General features: G+C 58.7%; 1 protein-coding gene across 3 annotated transcripts in view; it reads left to right on the top strand.

Annotated features, from left to right (window-relative positions):
- The window catches only part of LOC144937829 (breast cancer anti-estrogen resistance protein 3-like), a 60,969-nt gene extending 40,070 nt beyond the window's left edge, over window positions 1–20,899 (top strand). Inside the window, exons 1-13 of one of the 3 annotated variants that reach the window (XM_078865334.1) lie at window positions 2,028–2,264; window positions 12,236–12,367; window positions 12,786–12,948; window positions 13,763–14,108; window positions 14,640–14,740; window positions 15,044–15,384; window positions 16,447–16,621; window positions 17,098–17,288; window positions 17,468–17,583; window positions 18,044–18,215; window positions 19,120–19,231; window positions 19,745–19,960; window positions 20,721–20,899. In XM_078865334.1, the coding sequence (XP_078721460.1) occupies window positions 2,187–2,264; window positions 12,236–12,367; window positions 12,786–12,948; window positions 13,763–14,108; window positions 14,640–14,740; window positions 15,044–15,384; window positions 16,447–16,621; window positions 17,098–17,288; window positions 17,468–17,583; window positions 18,044–18,215; window positions 19,120–19,231; window positions 19,745–19,960; window positions 20,721–20,896 (2,319 nt within the window). In that variant the 5' untranslated portion in view covers window positions 2,028–2,186 and the 3' untranslated portion in view covers window positions 20,897–20,899. Of the gene's footprint in view, window positions 1–2,027; window positions 2,271–12,235; window positions 12,368–12,785; window positions 12,949–13,762; window positions 14,109–14,639; window positions 14,741–15,043; window positions 15,385–16,446; window positions 16,622–17,097; window positions 17,289–17,467; window positions 17,584–18,043; window positions 18,216–19,119; window positions 19,232–19,744; window positions 19,961–20,720 lie in introns of those variants that run through there. The other 2 variants (XM_078865333.1, XM_078865335.1) reach the window with 2 other exon arrangements.
- The last annotated feature ends 809 nt before the right edge of the window (window positions 20,900–21,708 follow it).

Raw genomic sequence — 21,708 nt, 5'->3', positions numbered from 1 at the left:
TGGAAGGGTGAGTGGCTGGATGGGTTGGTAGGTCAGTGGGTCGATGAGTGGGTAGGTCATTGGGTCGGTGGGTGGGTGGCTAGATGGCTGACTGAGTGGGTGGCTGAGACGGTGGGTGGGTGGTTGAGTGTGTGGGTGGACGACTGGGTGAGTGGCTGGGTGAGTGAGTGGCTGAGTGGCTGCGAGGATGGCTGTATATCCGACTGCGTGGCTGGCTGGGTGGCAGAATGAACGAATGGATGGCTGACGATATGGGAGGGTGGCGGTTCGCGTGACTGGATGGGTGGCTGCATAGGTCGGCGAGTGGGTGGGTGGGTGTGGGGGGTAGCCAGCCATAGGTGGTCTCTCTCTACAGGTTGCTTGTTATGCGAATTTATGACGACATTGCAGACCGTGCTGCATAAACCGCAACCTCGCAATCGCGCCGCCCCTCCCCCCAACATCCCAGCTGCCAAGGCCCCCTCCCCGAACTCCCCGCGACCCCCCACAACCCAACCCAGTCGCACGCCCCTCCCCCACCCTTCCCTCACCCCCCCCCCCTGGCGCACTGAGCCATCATCTCCCAAGGGATGGCATGTGAAGGGGAAATATTTTTTTTCATCCTTTCCTCGAGCCTTTAAAATGTAAAAATAAAACAGGCAAATCGGGCAGCTGCCCGCCCGCCTGGACGCACATCTGCAAGTGGCAGCCGACTGGAGAAGGGCAGGCGAGGGAAGCGGAACGAGGCGGGTGGGGGGGAGAGCGCGTGGATGGAACGCAAATTGACGAGGCAGAACGCGCGCGCGAGAGAGAGAGAGCGAGAGAGCGAAAGGGGAGAGTGGGAGAGGGAGAAAGGGGGAGAGGCTGGCAACAGCAGTGGGTAACGAGCGGAGAGAGCTGAGGGCGATATAGAGAGAGAGACTGAGCGAGAGAGAGAGGAGAGAGAGAGAGAGCGGAGAGAGAGAGCGTGTTACATGGAGGGGGAGGGGCGATTGTGGGAGTGAAACGACCAGATGCTCGGAGCGTGCGGATGAGAATTTGGCTTGAATTAGCCCCGCAGCGGCGTGCCTGGGAAAGGAGCAACGCAGATCGTGAGGCTGGCAGCGAGGGAAGGACCCGGGCGGGCGGGCGGGCGGCCCTTCCGACTGACAGACAGACTGACTGAGAGGTCTTCTGAACTGACCTAGCCGATTGACTGCGGAGCCTTGAAGACAGGCAGCCGGACCCGCCGACAGACTGACGGGCAGACCCGACAAGTCAGGCAGATCTGACGGGACCAACATAGGGTCAGAGAGAGAGGCGAAGAGACACAGACAGACCACTCGTCAAGGCAGACAGAGCGGCCGACCAAGAGGCAGACGGTCTGACCTATTTCACACAGCGGTGTCGCTGGCTCCTGGGTATTCCTACCGCCCCATAATTGCTCGAGAGAGAGAGAGACGCGCGCGGTGTCGGCGGTGGTGAAGCGGGGCTGGGGGTGCATCCAGACGCCGGCGTCTCTGCTCAGCGATGTAGGGTCTCGGCGATGTCGGGTCTCGCCCGCGCGTTATTTTGGGGTCCGATCGGGGAATTTGGAGCATTTTTTCTGCTGCTGCTGCTGGAAACCGACAAACAAGGACTGCATTCTTAGCCCGGACCGGGCGCATCGGGGAGAGGAGCGCGTGAGAGGAGGGCGCTGCAGGGAGAGAGACGAGGGCGGTGGTGGTGTTTGCTCCAGCGAGGAGGTGGTTGCTGTAGCGGCGGTTGTGGGGGCGTTATTGGCGGTAGTGGTGGTGGTAGGGGGTGGTGCTGGCAGTGGTGGCAGGGGGTGGTGGCGGTGGTGGTAGGAAGTGGTGGTGGTAGTGGTGGTAGGGGGTGGTGGTGGTAGGGGTAGTGGTGGTGGTGGTAGGGGTGGTGGTGGTGGTAGGGGTGGTGGTGGTAGGTAGTGGTGGTAGGGGTGGTGAGGGTGGTAGTGGTGGTAGGGAGTGGTAGGGGTGGTGGGGGTGGTAGGGGTGGTAGGGGGTGGTGGTGGGGGTGGTAGTGGTGGTGGTAGGGGGGGGTCACGGCCGCAGGCAGAGCTGGAGAAAGGCAGAGCTGGCATCTGGTGGGCACGAGGAGGTGGTTGCGGTGTAGACGACGATAGTTGTGGTGGTGGTGGTGGTTGTGGTGGTGGTGGTGGTGGTTGTGGGAGCAGCGGTGGCGGTGGTGCTGGAGAGAAGGCGTGCACGATGTCGACGCAAAAATGCAGCTTCTGGCAGGCTCTGTCAGCCGCCTCCTGCTGCTTCTACCGCAGCTCCTGTGTGCAGGTACAGGTACGTGCACACGTGTGTGTGTGCACGTGTGTGAATGTGCACAACGTGTGTGTGTGCACGTGTGTGTGCACCTGTGTGTGAGTGTGTGTGTGTGCACGTGTGTGTGTGTGCACGTTATGTGTGTGTGTGCACGTGTGAGTGTGCACGTGTGTGCGCGTGTGTGCGCGTGTGTGTGAGTGTGTGCACGTGTGTGTGTGTGAGTGTGCACGTGTGTGTGAGTGTGTGCACGTGTGTGCGCGTGTGTGCGCGTGTGTGTGCACGTGTGTATGCGCGTGTGTGTGTGCGTGTGTGTGCGTGTGTGCGCGTGTGTGTGTGTGAGTGTGCACGTGTGTGCGCGTGTGTGTGCACGTGTGTGTGCGCGTGTGTGTGTGCGTGTGTGTGCGTGTGTGCGCGTGTGTTTGTGGTGAGCGGTTGCGCAGCGGTTAGTGCACGGTCCAAGTTCGATTCGCGCTCACGAGGAATTATAGCGACAGCGAATATTCGAACCGGTCCTGGGCCTCCACTAGGTCGACTCAGCCTTAATTGAGTCGCTGGCGCGGTGTGCAAAACATCGCCACTGGGGAGACAAAGGCTACCGGGCGTGGTGTTCGCCACCCCACCCCCTCGTGTGCCGTGTCGGCCTTCGTAGGTGCTGCTCGCCAACAGCACGGGTGATGCATCCGCCAGTCATCTCTGCCAGTTTTCACCTGGGTGTGTGCCCGTGATCTGCCTGCCGGCAGGAGGTCAAGGGAGGTCAAGCTGCACGTGTCAAAGACTCCTCGCTTTGGTGACATAACCGAGGACAACAAATACGACCGCCATTCGCCACTAAGTGGCGGTGACGTCACCACGTCGCTTGTGCCAGGCTAGGTGCACGTTGAGGCCACGTGAAGTGTCGAACGCCCGCTAGCAGGAGGTCACGGGGCAGACCCAGCAGGTGCCACGGGTCGACTGACCTGTGCCCCCTACTGTGCTAACCGAGGGCACCTAGTCTGGCACAGGCGCTGTTGTGACGTCACCGTCACTTGCAGCTGCTGTTGTACTTGTTAGGTTGTGGGTGCGCGTGTGTGCAGGCATAAGGGATTGCAGATGTGTGCAGGTGTAGGTTGGTGCACACAGTTACATGTGTCTGTGCAGGTACAGGTGTCTTTGTGCAGCTGCAGGTGTCTTGTGCAGATAGAGGCGTCTGTGTCCAGGTAGAGTCGTCTGTTTGCAGGTATATTTGGAGGTGCAGGTTTAGTTGTGTGCACATGCAAATACACGTGTAAGTGCATGCACGTGCAAGTACGTGCAGATACGTGCAGGTATGTGGCAGATACGTGCATGTACGTGTAGGTATGCGTAGGTACGTGTAGGTATGTGTAGGCATGTGCAGGCACGTGTAGATACGTGTAGGTATGTGTAGGTATGTGCACATGCATGTAGAGGTTGGCCTCTCGATGCAGACCACGCTGGTCCTCATTGCATTCGTTTTTTTCTCGAAATTGTGCCATTAAAAGTTGCGTTGCAGACCCGACGAACATGTCTGCAGGGACTCGCATGCTCGATTTCCTTTAAGCGTTGCCAGATATTTTAATTCGTCACGCGTTTTATTTTTTTATTTTCTTGAAACGGACACGGCATGCGAGGCTTAACCTCTCGTGGCACGTGACGTGGAGTCGCGGCCATAGCGAGAAGCGGACTGGCTGCCGCGTGGCCGGAACCCAACAGGGCGCAGTTCGCGACGTCGCGTATCCGAATCGCTGTCGTCGCGAGGTGCAGGTTGGGACACGCGCCGAATGCAACGCACAGTTGCACCACGTGCACAAGCTCGGGGCGCCACGGTGGCGAGATGCGAACTACCTCGCCGGGAATACAGGAGAGCGTGGATTCGACCCCGACACCTGCTGTATATTTGGAGTTTGCGTGTCTCTCTCTCCCCGCGGACGCGTGGATTTTTCTCCGGGTCGTCCGGTTTTTTTTTTCCTCCACGTTTAGAAGCACACGTTTGGGAGTATTTGGCTACTGCTAAAAATCCCCACGTGATGATGATGATGATCAGCCACTCCGTTGAGCTATCATCTGTGATAGCCAGGTCGCTTCTGAAATAGCTATTAAGCTCAGTTGGGGCCTTACCTGCTAAAATATAATAAAACAAATTATAGTTAAGTACCACGTAGGTGGAGTGTGTGCGGTTGATCGGTCAAGGAGGACGGCACGTGACGGTCGGATATGCGATGCGGTTGTACTGCACTGCCCACGTAACATTTTTTCCCCAGCGGGCGTATCGGGTACGGTACATTGTGGTGGTTCCTTTGGGTGGTGCAATCCAAGATGGATCACCAGCTGTGGCTCCCGCCGCCATCCTCGCCAAGTCTGACGACGCCAATCCATTTGGCAACAGGGAACGGCCTTTAAATATCCGTGCGAGGGTGCCGTATAAAAGTTCTCAAAATTTAAATTTACGGCGCCCGTAATAGTTCGGCTGTGAGTCGTCTAATTTTGGGCCCTCTTTTAAAAGCCCACCGCTTCCGCACCAGTGCGTCACTGCCAGCGATGCCGCGCACGCATACACAACATCAATTGTTATTATTTGTTTTGACACAGCTCCCTTCGCGCCACGGCGTCTCGCCAGAGCGGGCTGCACGCCGCGATAGGCAACTCAAAAAGGGGCTCTTCAACGTCCAACCGTGAAGGCGCCGAGTATTTTATTGCGGATACGCCGGCCGCAGTATTAACCGGGGCGGCCTGCTGGATTCCAACCCGTGAGCCTCTGCAACAACAAGCGGCCGCCGCTAAGGCCGCGTCACTTTGAATCCATCAGTTTGGCCGAATCAGCCCGAGTTCGACGAGGCTCGTTACATCTCGGAGGCTAAGCAGGTTCGAACCTGGGCTAAGCAGGTTCGAACCTGGGCTAAGCAGGCTCGAACCTGGGCTAAGCAGGCTCGAACCTGGGCTAAGCAGGTTCGAACCTGGGCTAAGCAGGTTCGAACCTGGGCTAAGCAGGCTCGAACCTGGGCTAATCAGGCTCGAACCTGGGCTAAGCAGGCTCGAACCTGGGCTAAGCAGGCTCGAACCTGGGCTAAGCAGGCTCGAACCTGGGCTAAGCAGGCTCGAACCTGGGCCGTGCGTGGCTCCGCACGCCAGGTTGGCCCAGGCAGCTGCGTGGCTGAGCTACGCGGGGGTTGAAGTATGGTGAAAACAACCCGAACCCGCGAGCCCTCGCGGCGTGAGGAGGCCACCTTCCTGCAGCCGATTTGACGAGGTGCCGGCTGTGCGCGTGCGCGTCCTCTTCCTCTCTACGTTGCTTGCGTCCGTGTCGTCTCCCTCGTTCATTCGTTTGTTCGTTCGGGCACCGCGGCCGAATCGCTCGGAGGAGAGGCGTCCGCAGGCACACGCACCGCACGCACAAAGACAAAGATTCCCCGTGTAGCCGTTAACAGGCTGCTGGGGCAAGTGCTGCTAGCGAACGCCGATGAAAGCCGGCACGGAGGGGATGGGTGGCCAACACCACTCCAGTTGCTCATTTGAGGCTTAGTCGACCTAGGGGAGACCCCGGACAGGTTCATATAACCGTCGCTGGTGTTGGCCGTGAGCGGGAATCGAACTCGGGTAGCCGGATTCGTAGCACCGCGCGCTAACCGCTGCGCCACCGCTCCCCTCACACACGCGCGCACACACACAACACCCGGGTGACGCCTCTTCTAATCCCAGATTCTGGAATTCCTGCACAAGCGATCGATACGGGCCCATTAACCCGACGCTACGCATGCAGATGGCATTAGCTGATTGCGCTTATCGGAGCCCCGGGTGCACATCGCGTAGCAGGGCCAGGGGCAGCAGTGAATCATGAGAGTTGGGGGAGAGAGAGAGAGGAGTGAGAGAGAGAACAGTGGTTGAGGCAGCGGGGAAGAGTGGAGAGAGAGAGGGAGGGGGGAGATGGAGGAGCAATTAATTTGGGGGTGGGGGAGGTGGTCCATGCCTTGGTGTAATTGTTTATGCGAATGCAGCGGTGGCGGCTCCGTCCGTTTCCTTACCGCGCAACGGGCGGTGACGCGGGCCAGCGTTGATGCAGAGGTTCGCGGTTTTGTGTTCGGGATCGGGCAGGCCGCCCTAGTTAATACTGCGGCGTGTATTTAAGAATATACCGACTCGGCGTCGTTCGAGACGAGCGAGCCAGCAGCGTGTGCCGACGTCACAGTCCAACATCCTTCCCTTTTTATTTTATGACGCCGCAAATTACTCGACTGGTATAACACAGAGAAGCAGCAGCAGCAGCAGCATCGCTTCCTCCCGTCCGTCTGTGAATCACAGCAGCGCCTTCCTTCGTGCTCGCCCCGTGCCCCACGAATGTCGCAAATACCCAAATGTACGGCCGCTATATTATGGTTGTGCTTATTCATGGACGGGCACTATCATCGCCGTCGTCATCATGAATGATTATTCATGGACGGGCACTATCATCGCCGTCGTCATCATGAATGATGTCATTGTCATCTTCATCGTCGTCGTCAGCATCAGCATCAGCAGGAATCTCGTTATTAATCATCATCAGCAATAGGCACGACACCATCAGTAGCAGCAGGAGCATTTTTTTTGGGCCCAACGTAGCTGGACCCTTTTTCAAAACGCACCCCGAGACTCTGGCCAGACATTCCATCGCCAGCACCGCCAATCAATCAACGCCCTCGCCCTGAGCCGGACTCTAACCCCAGCTGGGACCCCCGTGGCAGCAACGCCTGCACAGATTGCGTCGAGCCTCAGCCGGCTCATCCATCCTCCTTCGCCTCTTCCGTTCCACGCCCACCCCTCTGCCCTGCCCTGCCCCCTCACAATCCCCCCCCACCCTACCCACCTCCATTAACATCGCTAAAATCGGCATCTGTCTGTGCTCGGGGCAAGCTCTCTGTGATGTGGACGGCGGAGTAATGAGGCGTGCGTGCGGAATTTCGAGAGGGGGACGTCTTCGCCTGTCCCCCCTCCCCCCGTCCCCTACTCCCGTCAGGGTGATTACGACAAAAGTGATGACCGCTGCGTTAGCCACGCGGACCAACAGGCAACCAGCGCCGTCCACGCTCGCCGCCTCGCCGCCGGGCGGCACGTGGAAGGGTTCGATTCCAGGCCGGTGAAAGATTGACCGGATTTGATGATTTGATGTTGCGATTTAGATTTTGCGCGATTGCGTTCAGAATTCCCTTCGATATTTTTTTTTGCGGCCGTGGTGGCTGTAAGTGTCTCTCTAGCGTGGCGCGGCAGGGTGTATTGTGAAATAAATTGGATGTAACATATATCATGTCAATCATTAGTGGGCCCTATGTCAACCCACGGCTGGATCAAGGCCTCCCCATGGTCGTATGCATTGTCTGACCATACTGGGTAAAGTTCAGAGGTCAGAGCACCCACAAAAATCCCGAGTTCGACTTCAGGTTTCAGGCACAGCTGGCAAGTCTATAATGAAGGAGCCTGTGGCAACGTTCGATAAGCGTAAACCACTCTGAGCCGAGCTCACCGGCACTGAAATTAAACGTAGATAAATAAATATTTATCTCTGCTTGTTTTCTCCTTCGCTCCATCGTTGCTGGACATGGCTTGTAAATTGAAATAGACATTTCTCTGGCCCACGTTCCGAATTCATAATTTACAGGGGAAATTAAAATGTTAAAGTAGACACATTTTTTAAATTCCTAAGTGTAATGCAGTGTGTTATTTTAAAATGCATTTTATTTTAATAACACATGGGCTAAGATCACCCTTCCCCACTGCGCCAATTTGCTGAATTGAATCCGCCCGGTGCTCCGCTCGTTGTTGTGAGCGTCGCTCCTCTGCCCTCCACTGTTGCTGGAGGGCGACTGTGTCTAACGGTCCAGAAGCAGCGTCCTTCACGAGCCTCCTCCATAGAGGTTGATCTTCTCTAGCCCGTGCCGCGCCTGTTAAGCCCCGTCTATCCGGCCAAACATAAACTGATTGGGCATGCGGTGGCTGGGCATGCGGGCTACGTGACCCGGCCAACGCAGCCTTGCCTGCCGAAGTAACTCACCGATGGGAATGTGTCCAGATCTTTCAATAATTAATTATCTGTGAGCTCCTCACACATCGTAGGCAGGCCAGCCTGAATGTTTCAAACCGGCAGAGATGTTCCATTTAGAGAGGGGTCCAGGTTTCGCACGTGTACACACACACTCACGTGTACACACACACACACTCACGTGTACCCCCACTCACACACTAACGTGTACACACACACACTCACGTGTACACACACACACTCACGTGTACACACACTCACACTCTCACGTGTACACACACTCACGTGTACACACCCACACTCACGTGTACACACACTCACACTCACGTGTACACACACTCACACTCACGTGTACACACACTCACACTCACATACTCACACGTCTCGCAGGATGGGACTGGCGCCTCACCCCACCCCGCGCCGCCGTCTGCGATGATCGGCGGATCCATAAAGACGGCGACGGCGTTAAGAGAAATACTGTGGGGGGCGGGGGCTGGGGGTGCCTTCCACTCTAAGGCGCCGGCGGTCCGCATCGCCACCGCCGCTCCCGCTCCGTAACGGATCCGAGTATTTAACGCGTTCGTGACCGAGCAGAGTCATATTGCTGATACGTTGCATTTTTATTTGTGAGATGCGTTAGCGAGCACCTATAAAGGCCGGCACGGCACACGAGGGGGTGGGTGGCCAACACCACGCCCGGCCTTTGTCTCCCCAGTGGCGATGTTTATACATCGCACCAAGTACGCATTTGAGGCTGAGTCGACCTATGGGAGGCCCAGGGCCGGTTCAGATAATCGTCATTGGTGTTGGCCGTGAGCGGGAATCGAACCCGGGTCGCCAGGTTCGTAGCGCAGCGCACTAACCGCTACACTACCGCTCCCCACTACTACTGCAACCACCACCAACAACACAACCACCACCACCAACAACACAACCACCACCAACACAACTACCACCACCGCCGCAACCACCACTATGCAACCACCAACAACCACCGTAACCATCACTACCGCAAACCACCACCACCGCCACCACCGCCAGGCTATTACAGAGATGATGTCGCCAAATCAATTTTAATGGCCGTCAGGAATCCCAAGGACGCACGCGCGCATTTGGGATTCCATTTCTCGCCGGGTATGAATTCTATTGTTGTTGTTCAGTGTTTAGAGAAAAGGTGGGGGGGGGGGTGCGGGAGATGGCCTCCCCCCACCCCTTTTACACGTGGGGCATGGAATATCCGTCCACGTTCCATCGAGGACACGCCATGATCGAATGTGCGTTTAATAGGCGACGTTTCGGGCAATGACCCTTCTTCAGAGGGATTAAGAAACGGGGCCACTGCTTGACACGTCACCCATAGTATTTGTATATATTTGTTATAATAATTATTTTCATCTTAGGCGAGTGTCATAGACGAATGTTTTTGAGCTTATTTAAACAAGTAGAGTAGAGTATCCACCTTATTGGGAATACCACGGTGGTTATCCTTTGGATCTGCTGCTCTCGGCAATGGTAATGTGGAATTTCCACCACTGGCTGAGGTTTAAAATAGATTCAACAAGGGGGGGGGGGTACACCTGGACGTGACCTGGCTGTGTTCCATCTGTACGGGGATGTATGATATGTATGTTGAACTTTTTTCGCACCATACGTAGCCAACCGTGGTAATCGGAGGTGCGGGTATAGAGCGTTGCCTCCTCGCGCAAGCCGCGGGGTTTTCTCCGGGTGTTTCAAATTTCCTCCCACGTGGTATAGTAATAATAATAATACAACGCTCATCAATAATTGGCTGAAAACATCTTTCAATGAAAAGGCAACGTGGCATGACCCTCGTGAAATAGAATCCCGTGACTGAGTGATCTAAAATAAAATTCCGTGTTTATGAACGAGAGCCAGACTTAGGGGACGGGGGGGGGGGTCCCCTTTGGTGATGTCAGATGGCGAGTTCCACCGTTAGCCGAGCCGGTGCCGAGCTCTGTAAACACACGGAGTTGTTTTTTTTGCTCTTTCCCGGAGATTTGCAAATAAAATAAATGAAGCTCGTCCAGCACGCGTGAGAACCGCCGGGTGATCGCGTGCGCCAATAAACACCTCGTCCGAGACACAAACATCGTCATCGCACACCTCCTCCGTGCTCTGACACTGCTCCTCCTCCTCCTCGGAAGACACAGGTCGAACTATGGATCACATTGGGACATTGTCAACAGCAGGCCGATGCTGCACACATCTCCCGCACGAATGGAAAATTTAAAACAAGCCACAGTTTGTGTTACAAATAGATTCATAGATACCCATAGAGATACATAGAGACCCATAGAGATACATAGAGACAAATATAGATTCATAGACCCATAGAGATACATAGCGATCCATATAGATACATAGGGAAGCATAGAGATACATAGAGACCCATAGAGATACATAGAGACCCATATAGATTCATAGACCCATAGAGATACATAGAGACCCATAGAGACAAATTAAAGACAAGCCAGAGGCGTGCGACTGTGGCCATGCGACCCAAACTGTGTGCTCACCGTGCAGTCACGCCATAGGGTGTCTGTAGACACCTTATAGGGTCTGTCACGGGGGGTTGTTTGACTTCAATCGGTTAGGTGGGGCCCCAATGTTTCATTTGTCTCGGGGCTGTTACATATCGCGGCTCCCCTTGTCTATTCGCATCATCAGCGTCACACTCACGGTCTCGAACATTTATCCCTGTAGCGGGTGCTACGCGTTGTTGTTGTTGTTCTTCTTTGACACTGTTGTTGGAGACAAATCTCGTCGTCAAGGGAGCCCCAACGCGTAGCTTTGGCCACCAGGGAGGGTAAGAGGGTAGAGGTCAAGGCAACCCACCGCCTGCCCCCGCGTTCGTCACGCGACTGGTCACTGACCACCGCTCTCCTCGCCCGCCCCCCCCGATGCTCCCCCGTGTCGGTTTGCCGGGCTCGTCGTGGCTTCGTCACGTGGCTTCGTCACTTCGTCACGTCGTCACGTGGCTTCGTCACGTGGCTTGACGAAGCCACGTGGCAAAGCTTCGTGGGGTCTCGCCGACAGGATCGGTGTCGGATCCAACTCCGGGGCTCCCCGAGGTTACGCGTTTGCTTCTCATACGATCTGCATCTCTCGCGTTTCATGGATCGGTTGTCGTCGTCATCGACCGTGGTCAATCCGCTGCTGGATGGAAGCCTCCCGAAGCCGCCGCCGCCGCCGCTTCTTGCGCAATAGTCGACCTAGCGCCGGCATACGAACCGATTCCATCGCTCCATCTCTTCCGCCCCCTTGGACGTCCTCTCTCGGATGCATTCTATTCCTTGCCTGCCACTCCGTTACGACCCTTGACTGTCGACCATCTTCCCCTCTCGTCGTGACGTATGTATGTGCGCACGTTGAACTCCTTTCGCACCGTACGTAGGCAACCGCACTAATCGGAGTTTTTAATCTCGATAATGATTTCAAAGTGCATAGCTCCAGTGGTTTCCTAATACCGGAAGGAAGAGCGTTCTAGACGGCCGCAGAAGTGCAATCTGATGAAGGCGCACGATGCGGTGACAACCGTCATTGCTCGACGGTTAGCCAGAAGCCGCTGGTACCGCGAGGATGGCGCGATGGTTTATGCTCCTTGACGAGATCAGCGAGGTGTTGTGGGTTTTTTTTGTGGCAAGCACTCTGTGCGTAGTGAGGCCACACTCTCTTTTTCTTAACAGTGTAGTATCGTTAGCCTGCGTCCGTGTGTGTTCTCTACTCCTCGTGTTCACGTGTCTCTCTCTGCAATGGACTCATCTCTGCAGTACATCATCCTACACTCCACAACGGAGGGTTCATTTCTCACCGAAACGTTGCCATGGGTCGCTGGCACAAAGCAGCGGCGGTGCGGTGGCACGAAGACGAACGGTAGCCACGGCGAGAGGTGGCTGGGGAGTGTACCGGATGCGGTTGTGCCGGAAATACAAATTCGTCTTCCATTTTCCTTGCGCCGCAGTTCACCACCAAGGAGCGCTGCCTGATGGAGGGAAGCTCCGAGAAGCTGCGCAAGGAGCTGGAGGAGGAGCTGAAGCTGGGCAGCGATGACATCCGCAGCCACGCGTGGTACCACGGCTGCTTGCCGCGCGAGGTGACGTCCCCCCCCCCCACCCCGCCGCCACCGCCGCCTTCCTCCAGCCGTCCGTGCTGTCGACCCCCTGTTTGAGACCAAGCCCAAGAGCACGGGGGCCAGCAACCTGCAGCTCTTTGAGGACCGCTTTGTGACGACGTCGTTCATCAAGGACCACCGCCACCGTCTCGCATTGCCACGCGTGGCGGCTCTTCAAACATTGAGCGTTTTATTGCAAATTCGAACTAAATTGGCTGCTGTGGAGTCCTGAGCGCGTTGCTGACCACCCACCCCATCGTGTGGCCGTGCCGGCCTTCGTAGGTGCTACTCGCTAACAGCACTTGTCCCCAGTAGTCTGTTAAGGCGATCTTTGTCGCTTGCTGTGGTTGTGCGGTCACGTGACTGGTTGCGTCGCTTGCCGCGGTTGCCGCGGTCGCAGGTGGCCGAGCGAGCAATGGGGAACGACGGAGACTTCCTCATCCGCGACTCGGTGTCGAGCCCAGGGAACTTCGTGCTCACGTGCCGCTGGGGGGGCGCCCCCCTCCACTTCAAGATCCACCGCGAGCTCCTGGCCAGCGTGGCCCCCATCTCCACATCGAGAGGTGAGGAGGAGTCAACCTGCAAAGGCAAAGATCCCCCGCGAAGCCTTGAGCGGCTGTTGGGGCAAGTGCAGTGGGTGAGCCACGGGTGAAGGCCCCCGCACGGCGCACGAGGGGGGGGCGAGTGGCCAGCACCACGCCCGGCCGCCTTTGTCTCCCCAGTGACGATGTTTACACACCGCACCACGTACTAATTTGAGGCTGAGTCGACCTAGGGGAGGCCCACGACCGGTTCAGATAATCGTCACGGGTGTTGGCCGTGAGCGGGAATTGAACCCAGGTCGCCGGGTTCGTAGCGCAGCGTAGCGCTAACCGCTACACTACCCCTCCCCCACGCACACAGACAGACACACACGCACGCACAAACGCTGCTAACCACACGCACTTTGAAGCCACGTGAAGTGTGGAAGGCTCTTGCTGACAGGAGGTGCCATGGGCTGACAACAGCTTTAATGGGCCGACGCACCACCTGTTCTGCCCACTGCGCCGCCTTCTACCACCGCCCAGTCAACATTCACACCCACATCCACCCTCCCACAAAGACAAACATCCCCCGTATAGCCTTGACAGACTGTTGGGGCAAGTGCTGCTTGTGAGTAGCAGCACCGATGAAGACCGGAACGGCAAACAGGGGGGGGGGGGGGGCGGCTAGGACCGGTTCAGATAACCATCCTTGGCGTCGGTGGCCTTGAGCGGGGATCGAACTCGTAGCGCTAACTACTACACCACCGCCCCCCCACACTCTCACCCCGTCCCACAGTGCTCCCAACAACACTCACTCTCTATCCCACCCATCCACCCGCCCTCCCTCCCGCAGCCTCCCCGCTGGTGACGGGCCGGAGCCGCGTGCAGTACCGCTTCGAGCAGGAGTGCTTCGACAGCGTCCCCGCGCTCGTGCGCTTCCACGTGGGCAACCGGCGGCCCATCTCGGCGCAGACGGGCGCCGTCGTGGCGCGGCCCGTCAACCGCACCGTGCCGCTGCGCTACCTGGAGGCGCGGTACGGCGGTGGCGGTGGGGCGGGGGAGGGGGCCGCGCGGGGTCGCGCGTTGGGGGGCTCCCCCGCCCCCCAGGGGGGTCACGCTCAGCACCCCCTCGCCAAGCGGCTGAGCCTCAACATGGGGGACGCAGCCGGGCAGGACGGATCGTCCGCCAGCCTCGTCAGGTGCCCGACACGTTCCCGTTTGTTTCAATGTCTTTGCTCTATATCAGTAGTGGTACAGAGACTCCGCTGTGCTCCTGGATTTAGAGGAGCGAGGGGATTGGGCTTAGTGCCCCACCGAGTGACGGCCGCCAGCCGGGTATCTGTGCTTTCATTTGGGGGTTTCTGTTGTTTTTATAATTACGTTGAATATCGTTTGGTGGCAGCGGTGTACAAATGCCTTCGTCCAGCAGTGCGTTGATCGTGATTGAGTGATTGACGATGATGGTGGTGGTGATGTGCTGCGGGCGTTAGGTCATGAGACATACCAGCGGAGAACTACGTTGAAACGCATCGTCGTGAGGGGTTTATTATTTTTTGGTACTCAACTGTTACCCCAGGACAGCTGCTGACGCTACCTCCTCAACAAGACGACGATCCCTGGGGAAACCAGGACAGGGGCTAACCCCCCAACACTATTGCCCACCGCTCCCCCTCCCGCCAATCTCCTCTGACCATCACACCCATCATCTTCGCCGTTGTCTTTCACCGCAGGGCGAAGGAGAAGAGCGGCAGCCACCCGACCAACCTCGACCACCTGCAGGAGAAGCACCGTCACCTGCACACGCACCAGTCCGAGAGCCACCTGCCGCTGGGTGCGTGTACCCTCAACCCCCCGCCACACCCCCCCACACCGGATGTGCAGCCCCCGGAGGTCACCGGTTCGATTCCATCTCCTGGCACGGCCGTCGAAACGACGGGGCGCGATGTTTAACCGGTGCACCCCTCCCCGCCAAACAATCACGAAGCGTTGACTGCGCGAGAGAACAACCGAATGAAGTCCACGGACAGACCGGGACCTGCCCGATCTTCCGCCTGCTTGATTCACAGCCGCCGGCTGTGAATCAAGACCGAGATTTTTTTCTCTCTCCCTCTTTCTCCAACTCCCGGCCACGCAGGTCAGCGCGGCCGCGCGGCAGGCGGCGCCGGCTCCGACAAAACCCCAGCGCTGCTCTCCCCGCTGTTCCGCACGGGCAGCGAGCCCGTGCTGAGCCCTACGTTCCAGCGGCGCGTCGGGCCCGACGGCGCGGCCCTCCCGTCCGCCTTCGACGGAGCCCCGCCGGCGTCCTCCTCCTCCTGCTACTCCTTCTCGGCCGCCGCCGCTGGCGCCAGGAGCGGCCTTCGGGGCTCCGACGGGCAGCTCAACGGCAAGCCCCCGCCCAAGCCGTGCCGCGCGCCGTCCGTCATCATCGGCGCAGACCTCGAGGCCACGGGAGGCCACTACTGCGAGCTGCGGCCGGTGAGAGCAGCCCGCCCGCCCGTCCACACTGCGGCCGGGTTTGCGCCGTGACCGTGGCCGCGCGCCGGCGGCCCGGGACGGCGGCGCTCTCGTCGCGGAGGTTCGCGGTTCGATTGCGGCGGGCCGCCCTGGTTAACACTCAGGGTCGACGTCAAAGATCCCGTGACGCCGTTGGCCATCGCGCGCGTCCAATTTTTGCCAAGTTCGAAAGTTGCACGCCAATTTACTCGATCGGTGTTACACGCGGCGCCAGTCATCGCCCCCCACCCCTTTAAATGTGTCTGAGATGCGGTGTGAAGCTCTCGTAGACGCCGCGGCGTAAGGGGCGGCCCTGTGAGAAACGGCGAACAGCTCGTTCTCATTCTCGCCTGCAGGGCGAGGGCGTCGCGGCCGCACTGCGGATCACTCGCGCGCACCGGCGCACTGTAATTACGGTCACAATCGCCCTGTCTGACGCTGTCATCCCGTTACCCTCCAGAGGGAGCAGTGGCGTCAGCAAGACATTGCAGGGCCGCACCTTTGCCGCAAGCCCAATCCACACGTAACGATGCACACTCACCTTTGTCAGGGCCTCCGCACGCCATGCAGATCATGGACGTGGGGGGGGGTAAGATTTGGTCAGTGCGAATTTGGCGAATGCGGGCAGTGTGTATGTGGCAGCATAGAAGTGTAGCAGCAGCATTGTCAGCATAGAAGTGTAGTACGATAGTTTAATTTTCTGCCCGTCACGTCGAGCAGCTTGTAACACCCGTGCCGTGCGTGGCGGTGGCCCATCCATGCGCCGTCCAGGCTCTCAACGCCTACTTAGCTTCTGAGTTCAAAATGAGTTTTGAGTGCTTTCTCGGTGATCTGGGTGACATTTGGGGAAAACGAATTGTGAGAAAAACAACAGCCGATTCAGATGAAACCCCCCCCCCCCCCCGTAAATAAAATAACTCGTCACGATCACCGTCATCATCGTCGTCGCCGTCATCGCCGTCACAGCGGTGCATCGCGAGGATGAATTTTCTTTCGCCGTTTTGATTTACGGCGGCCCCCGTTTTGCGATTGTCTGTGGTCGAGATCCCCCTGTCGGTGGCGGGAACTCCGGCCTCCAGGAAGAGGGGCCACGTGGAGCGGCTCGTGGCCGAGGAGGTGGCGGCCGCGAGGGAGGCGGCACGCCGCTCCGAGACCAACTTCTCCGTCCTGGAGGGCGAGCGGACCAACGCCAGGGTCACGCGGCTGGCCGACGGAAAGAGTTGCGTGCCGTCGTCGTCGCCGTCGTCATTATCATCATCAGCAGCAGCAGTGTCATCATTGCTAATCATCAGCAGTAGCAGCAGTGTCATCATCACCAATTATCATCATCACCAATTGTCAATTATCATCATCAGCAGCAGCATTGTCACCAAACATCAGCAGCAGTAGCAGCATTGGCATCAATGTTGCCAACCCATCATTGCCATGATTGTCCCATCACCACTTTGGTCACCACAATCATCCATCTGCTGTCCTTTCATCCAGCCGCCCGTCTGTTTGTATCTTTGTCTGTCTTTGCCACTGCCCATCCACCGTCCATCTCAATCACCGTCCGTGACACTCACCACCCATCTCACTCACCACCCCTCTCGCTCACCGTCCGTGTCACTCACCACCCCTCTCGCTCACCCTCACTCACCACCCGTCTCACCACCCTCACTCACCGCCCGTTTCGCTCACCGCCTCCCGCTACAGAGGCGGACGAGGAGCTGTTCGTGCCGGAGGTGGAGACGGAGTCGGCGTTCCAGCCGGGGGCGTTCCGCTCGCCGCTGCTCCCGGCCGACAACAAGCCCCTGGACACGGCCGTGCTGCGCCTCGTCAAGGAGACCTTCGGCGGGCACGACGCACGCACCATCGCCGGCCACATCACGGCCATCGACTGCCAGGTGCGGGGGGGGGGGTGCGGGGGGTACATGGGGGGTGGCGCAGGGCGGGGGTCGTCGTTCAGAGCGAGGCTTGGGGCGCCACAGTCTGCCTCTTTTGTAGGTTACACAAGCTGCACTCGCCAGTGCAGCGGCGAGCCGGCTGGAGCCCTCCGCGTGACCTGGCGCCGTCTGTCCCGCAGGTGGCGCGCGTCGTCGGGGTGACGGAGGAGCGACGCCGGAGGATGGGGGTCTCCTCCGGCCTGGAGCTGCTCACGCTGCCGCACGGACACCAGCTCCGCCTGGACCTCATGGAGCGGTGAGCGCGCGCTCGGACGGCGCAGACTCGGACGGACCCTCGGGGAAAGCGGCGTCGAGCGAGCGCCCGTGGCGGACGGCGCACGAGGAGGAGCTGCGTCGCGCAGCACCGCGCCCGGCCGCTTTTGTCTCCCCGGGGCTGATGTTTTGTTTTGATGTTTAGCTTGTTTCACGCCGTACGTAGCCAACCGCGCTAATCGAGGTGCGGGGAAGGACGTGCCGCACCAGGTATTCACTTAAGGCTGAGTCGACCTAGGGGGGGGGGGGTCCGGGATCGGTTCAAATAATCGCCACCGTTAACTGTGAGCGGGAATTTGACTCGGGGGTCGGCGGATTCATAGCGCGCGGCGAGAAGTCCTTGCGCACACCCACACGCACGTTGCCCCCTCGTGCCGGCCATCGGCGTCGCGCTGACCTTTGACCCCGAGCTCGCACCGCCCCCCCGCCCCCCCCCCCCCCAGGTTCCACACGCTGGCGATCGGCATCGCGGTGGACGTGCTGGGCTGCACGGGGAACTTGCGCGACCGCGCCGCGCTGCTGCACAAGACCGTGCAGCTGGCGGTGGAGCTGCGCTCCTCGTTCGGGAACCTGTTCGGCTTCGCCGCCGTGATGAGGGCCCTCGACCTCCCGCAGGTGTGGCCCCCTCCCTCCATCCCTCCCCCACTCCCTCCCTCCCTGCCCCCCTCCCCACCCCTCCCTCTCCCCCTCCCCCTCCACCTTCCCCCCCTCCCTCCTTCCCTCCCTCCCTCTCCCCCTCCACCTTCCCTCCCTCCCTCCCTGCCTCCCCTCCCTCCTTCCCCCTCCTCCCTCCTCCCCACCCCTTCCTTTCCTCTCCCCCTCCACCTTCCCCCCCTCCCTCCTTCCCTCCCTCCCTCTCCCCCTCCACCTTCCCTCCCTCCCTGCCTCCCCTCCCTCCTTCCCCCTCCTCCCTCCTCCCCACCCCTTCCCCTTCCTTTCCTCTCCCCCTCCACCTTCGCTCCCTCCCTCCACACCCTCCCCCTGAGTTCTCATCCCCACCGGGGGGGGGGGGGGGGTCGGCTACTGGGGGGGTCAGTGGAGTGGCACTTGGAGATGGCTCACTCGGGGGCAAGACCTGGAGCCTAGGGGGGGGAGGGGGCTGCCACTCTGCCAGGACGCATCGACCACGTGGCAAGGGGACGGCCTTAGGCCGGCAGGCATCGGCAGAGACGACACCGCTGTGATCTTCAACATCTCGCCACCGTGGCCGCAGCGGTGGCGAGATGTTGACGGCCTCGCCTGGCACGCAAGAGGTCGTGAGTTCGATCCTGATGCCGGATGTGTATTTGGAGTTTGAGTGTCCCCGTGGTCGTGTGGATTTTTCTCCGGGCACTTCAGTGGCCCTGATCTGCTAAAAATGTAAATAGTATTTATCGAGATGAGATCGGAGGTTAATATCCCAACAGCTGCGACGTTCTGCATCAGAAAGTAGGCGAACGGCATCACCGTGCGGTGGCATCGATGGCGTGGCCCTTGGCTCGACGACCTCGTGACCTTGACCTTTGCCGTGGGCACGCAGGTGACGCGGCTGGAGCAGACGTGGGCTGCCCTGCGCCAGCAGCACACGGAGAGCGCCATCGCCTACGAGAAGAAGCTCAAGCCCTTCCTCAAGTCGCTCAACGAGGGCAAAGGTCAGGCTCCAGGGCAGAGGACAGAGGAGGGTCACGGGAGTGGGGGGGTCGTCATCCAGAGGTCAGCACCCGGTCCGGTGGAGCTGCGATCTCCAGTCGGGTCGAGTGACTCGCACGCGCTGACCAGTCGGTCAGCTCGTTGGAGCTGAAGGGATGCCACTGTGCCCAGATGGTAACTACCTCGCTTAGTATGTAGGAGGTCGATCCCCACCCTGATGCCTGTTGTCTATTTGGAGTTTGCGTGATTCTCTCTACCCGTGGTCGTGCGGATCTTTCTCCGTTTTTTTCCTCCACATTTGGAATCAACATCACGCGTTTAGAAATTTGCACATGATGATAAGCCACTTCGTTGAGCTCTCATTTGTGGCCGCCAGGTTGCTTCTGAAAAAGAGCAACGTAGTTTTTGTGGGCCTTACCTTCTAAAATAAACATTGCACTACATTTTTTGTTTTAAAATCGACCGGTGGCATTTACTTATTTGTTTCACATTCCCTGTCCCCTCTCCGGACGCAGAGGGCCTCCCGCTGTCCAACACGACGATCCCGCACATCGTGCCGCTGCTGCAGCTGCTGGAGAAGCCGTGCGGGGGCCTCGCGCTCGACGGCCCCCCGGAGCCCTGGGAGGGCCCTGACCACGGCCTGGAGGCCGTGCTGCGCCACCTGGAGAACGGGCGCTCCGTCGCGGCCAACGCGCGCATCTACAGCACCAACGCCGACGCCAAGCTCGCAGGTGGTGGCGCACGCCACGGCACACGCGCGCGAGGCCAAAGTAGCCGTCGATGTTACCGATTGCCGATTGCTCGTGGTTGTGCGCTGCGTGTTGAATTTCTTCCACACCGTACGTAGCCAACCGTGCTAATCGGAGGTTGCTCGTACGACTCGGATGAGTACATTATGAGCACTCAATTTACGAATCGCTCCGATGGCAAATTATTCACGGAGGAGGAGAATCGCCGCTCGAATGAGAGCAACGAGGCATCCGGTGCTTGTCTGCTCCCCGCAGCCCTGCAGAGCCAGTGGTGGACATTCCACGTTCCTATGACGGGGGCCATAATAAATCGCCAGTTACAAACGCAACTAAACGAATTTTTAATTTATTTTATTTTACGAGGTAAGGCCCACTGAGCTACATAGCTCTTTTTTAGCAGCGACCTGGCCACAAAGATAGCCCAATGCAGTTGTTTATCGCGTAAGGACATTTATAGCAGCCGAATTCGCTAAACTCGTGATGTCGATTCTAAATGTGGAGGGATGAACCGGAGAACCCGGATAAAAATCCACGTGACCACGAGGAGAATATAGAAACTCCAAATATACAGGCATCAGAGTTGGGATTGAACCTATGATCTCCCGTCTATCAGGTGAGGTAGTTAACATCTCATCACCGTGACCTCTCCGGGTTTTTCCCTGTCCCCCCCCCCCCCCGACTCCTCTCCCGCCGCCCTCCCCCCACCCTCCCCACCTCTATTTCCTTCCCTCCCTGCCGGCAGGCGCTGTGCGGGACGAGCGGCTGCTGGACGTCTTCCGCACGGAGTTCATGCTCAAGCTGCTGTGGGGCAGCAAGGGCGCCGAGGTGGCCCAGTCGGAGCGCTACGACAAGTTCGAGCAGATTCTCAATGTTCTCTCCAAGCGCCTCGAGCCGCCCGTCAAGCAGAGCGAGCTCTGAGTCCTCAAGCGGGGGGGGGAGGGGGGGGGGGCGGGGAGGGGGGGGAGCAGGAGGTGCTGGCACCAGCAGCGCTGGCTACGTCCCGGCTAAAATGCGCCAGGCTCCGACAACGACAATGATCACAGCTCTTCCACTCTTCCGCTCACCAACTCTTCCACTCTTCCACTGTGGAGCCCTTCACCTCTCCCCTGGAAGTGTAAACGGAGCCGCCGCCGTCGCGGAGTCGAGCGTCGAGGTGAGGCGACGGAAGGTGGAACGGCGGCAGGCAACTGAACTTTTGAATGTTTGTACAGCGAGAGAGACGGTAACACAGAGAGAGAGAGAGAAGTGCAGGGTGTGTCCTCAACGGACAGGCCTGCCATCCTGAGCCGAGGACTCGGACACACACGGCCGAACGTCGCACAGAACAGACCCGCACGGCGCTCACTGGCATAGCGTGGTTTGGCGCGAGGCTTGGTGCAGAGGATTATGAAATGAGGCCTCCCCTCCCACCGCCCCTGTCCCCCCGGCACCTGGGCCCCTCTGGTCAATTGTAAACCTGGTGGAGTTGCACCGCCTGCACACCCGACAGCAGGCTCCTCGTGGCACCTGGAGAAATCGCAACATTCGTCAGTCAAAGGTCAAGTTCAAAGTTCAAAAAAGTCACCCTCTGCTAACATGAGCATAGGGAAGCGCCTATCTGCACCGCTGCCACCAGTGGCAGAAATTCCACATTACCGTGCCGGGGAAGTTTGTCCGGCGCCAGATGGATGATGGGGTGGGATTTTGTGAACTTGAAATGCATTGCCAGTCGAGTGCTTTCAGCCACTGCG

Source organism: Lampetra fluviatilis, chromosome 20 (genome assembly GCF_964198595.1).
Source record: "Lampetra fluviatilis chromosome 20, kcLamFluv1.1, whole genome shotgun sequence".
Classification (NCBI taxonomy): Eukaryota; Metazoa; Chordata; class Hyperoartia; order Petromyzontiformes; family Petromyzontidae; genus Lampetra; species Lampetra fluviatilis.
This window is presented reverse-complemented; position numbering and strand designations above follow the sequence as displayed.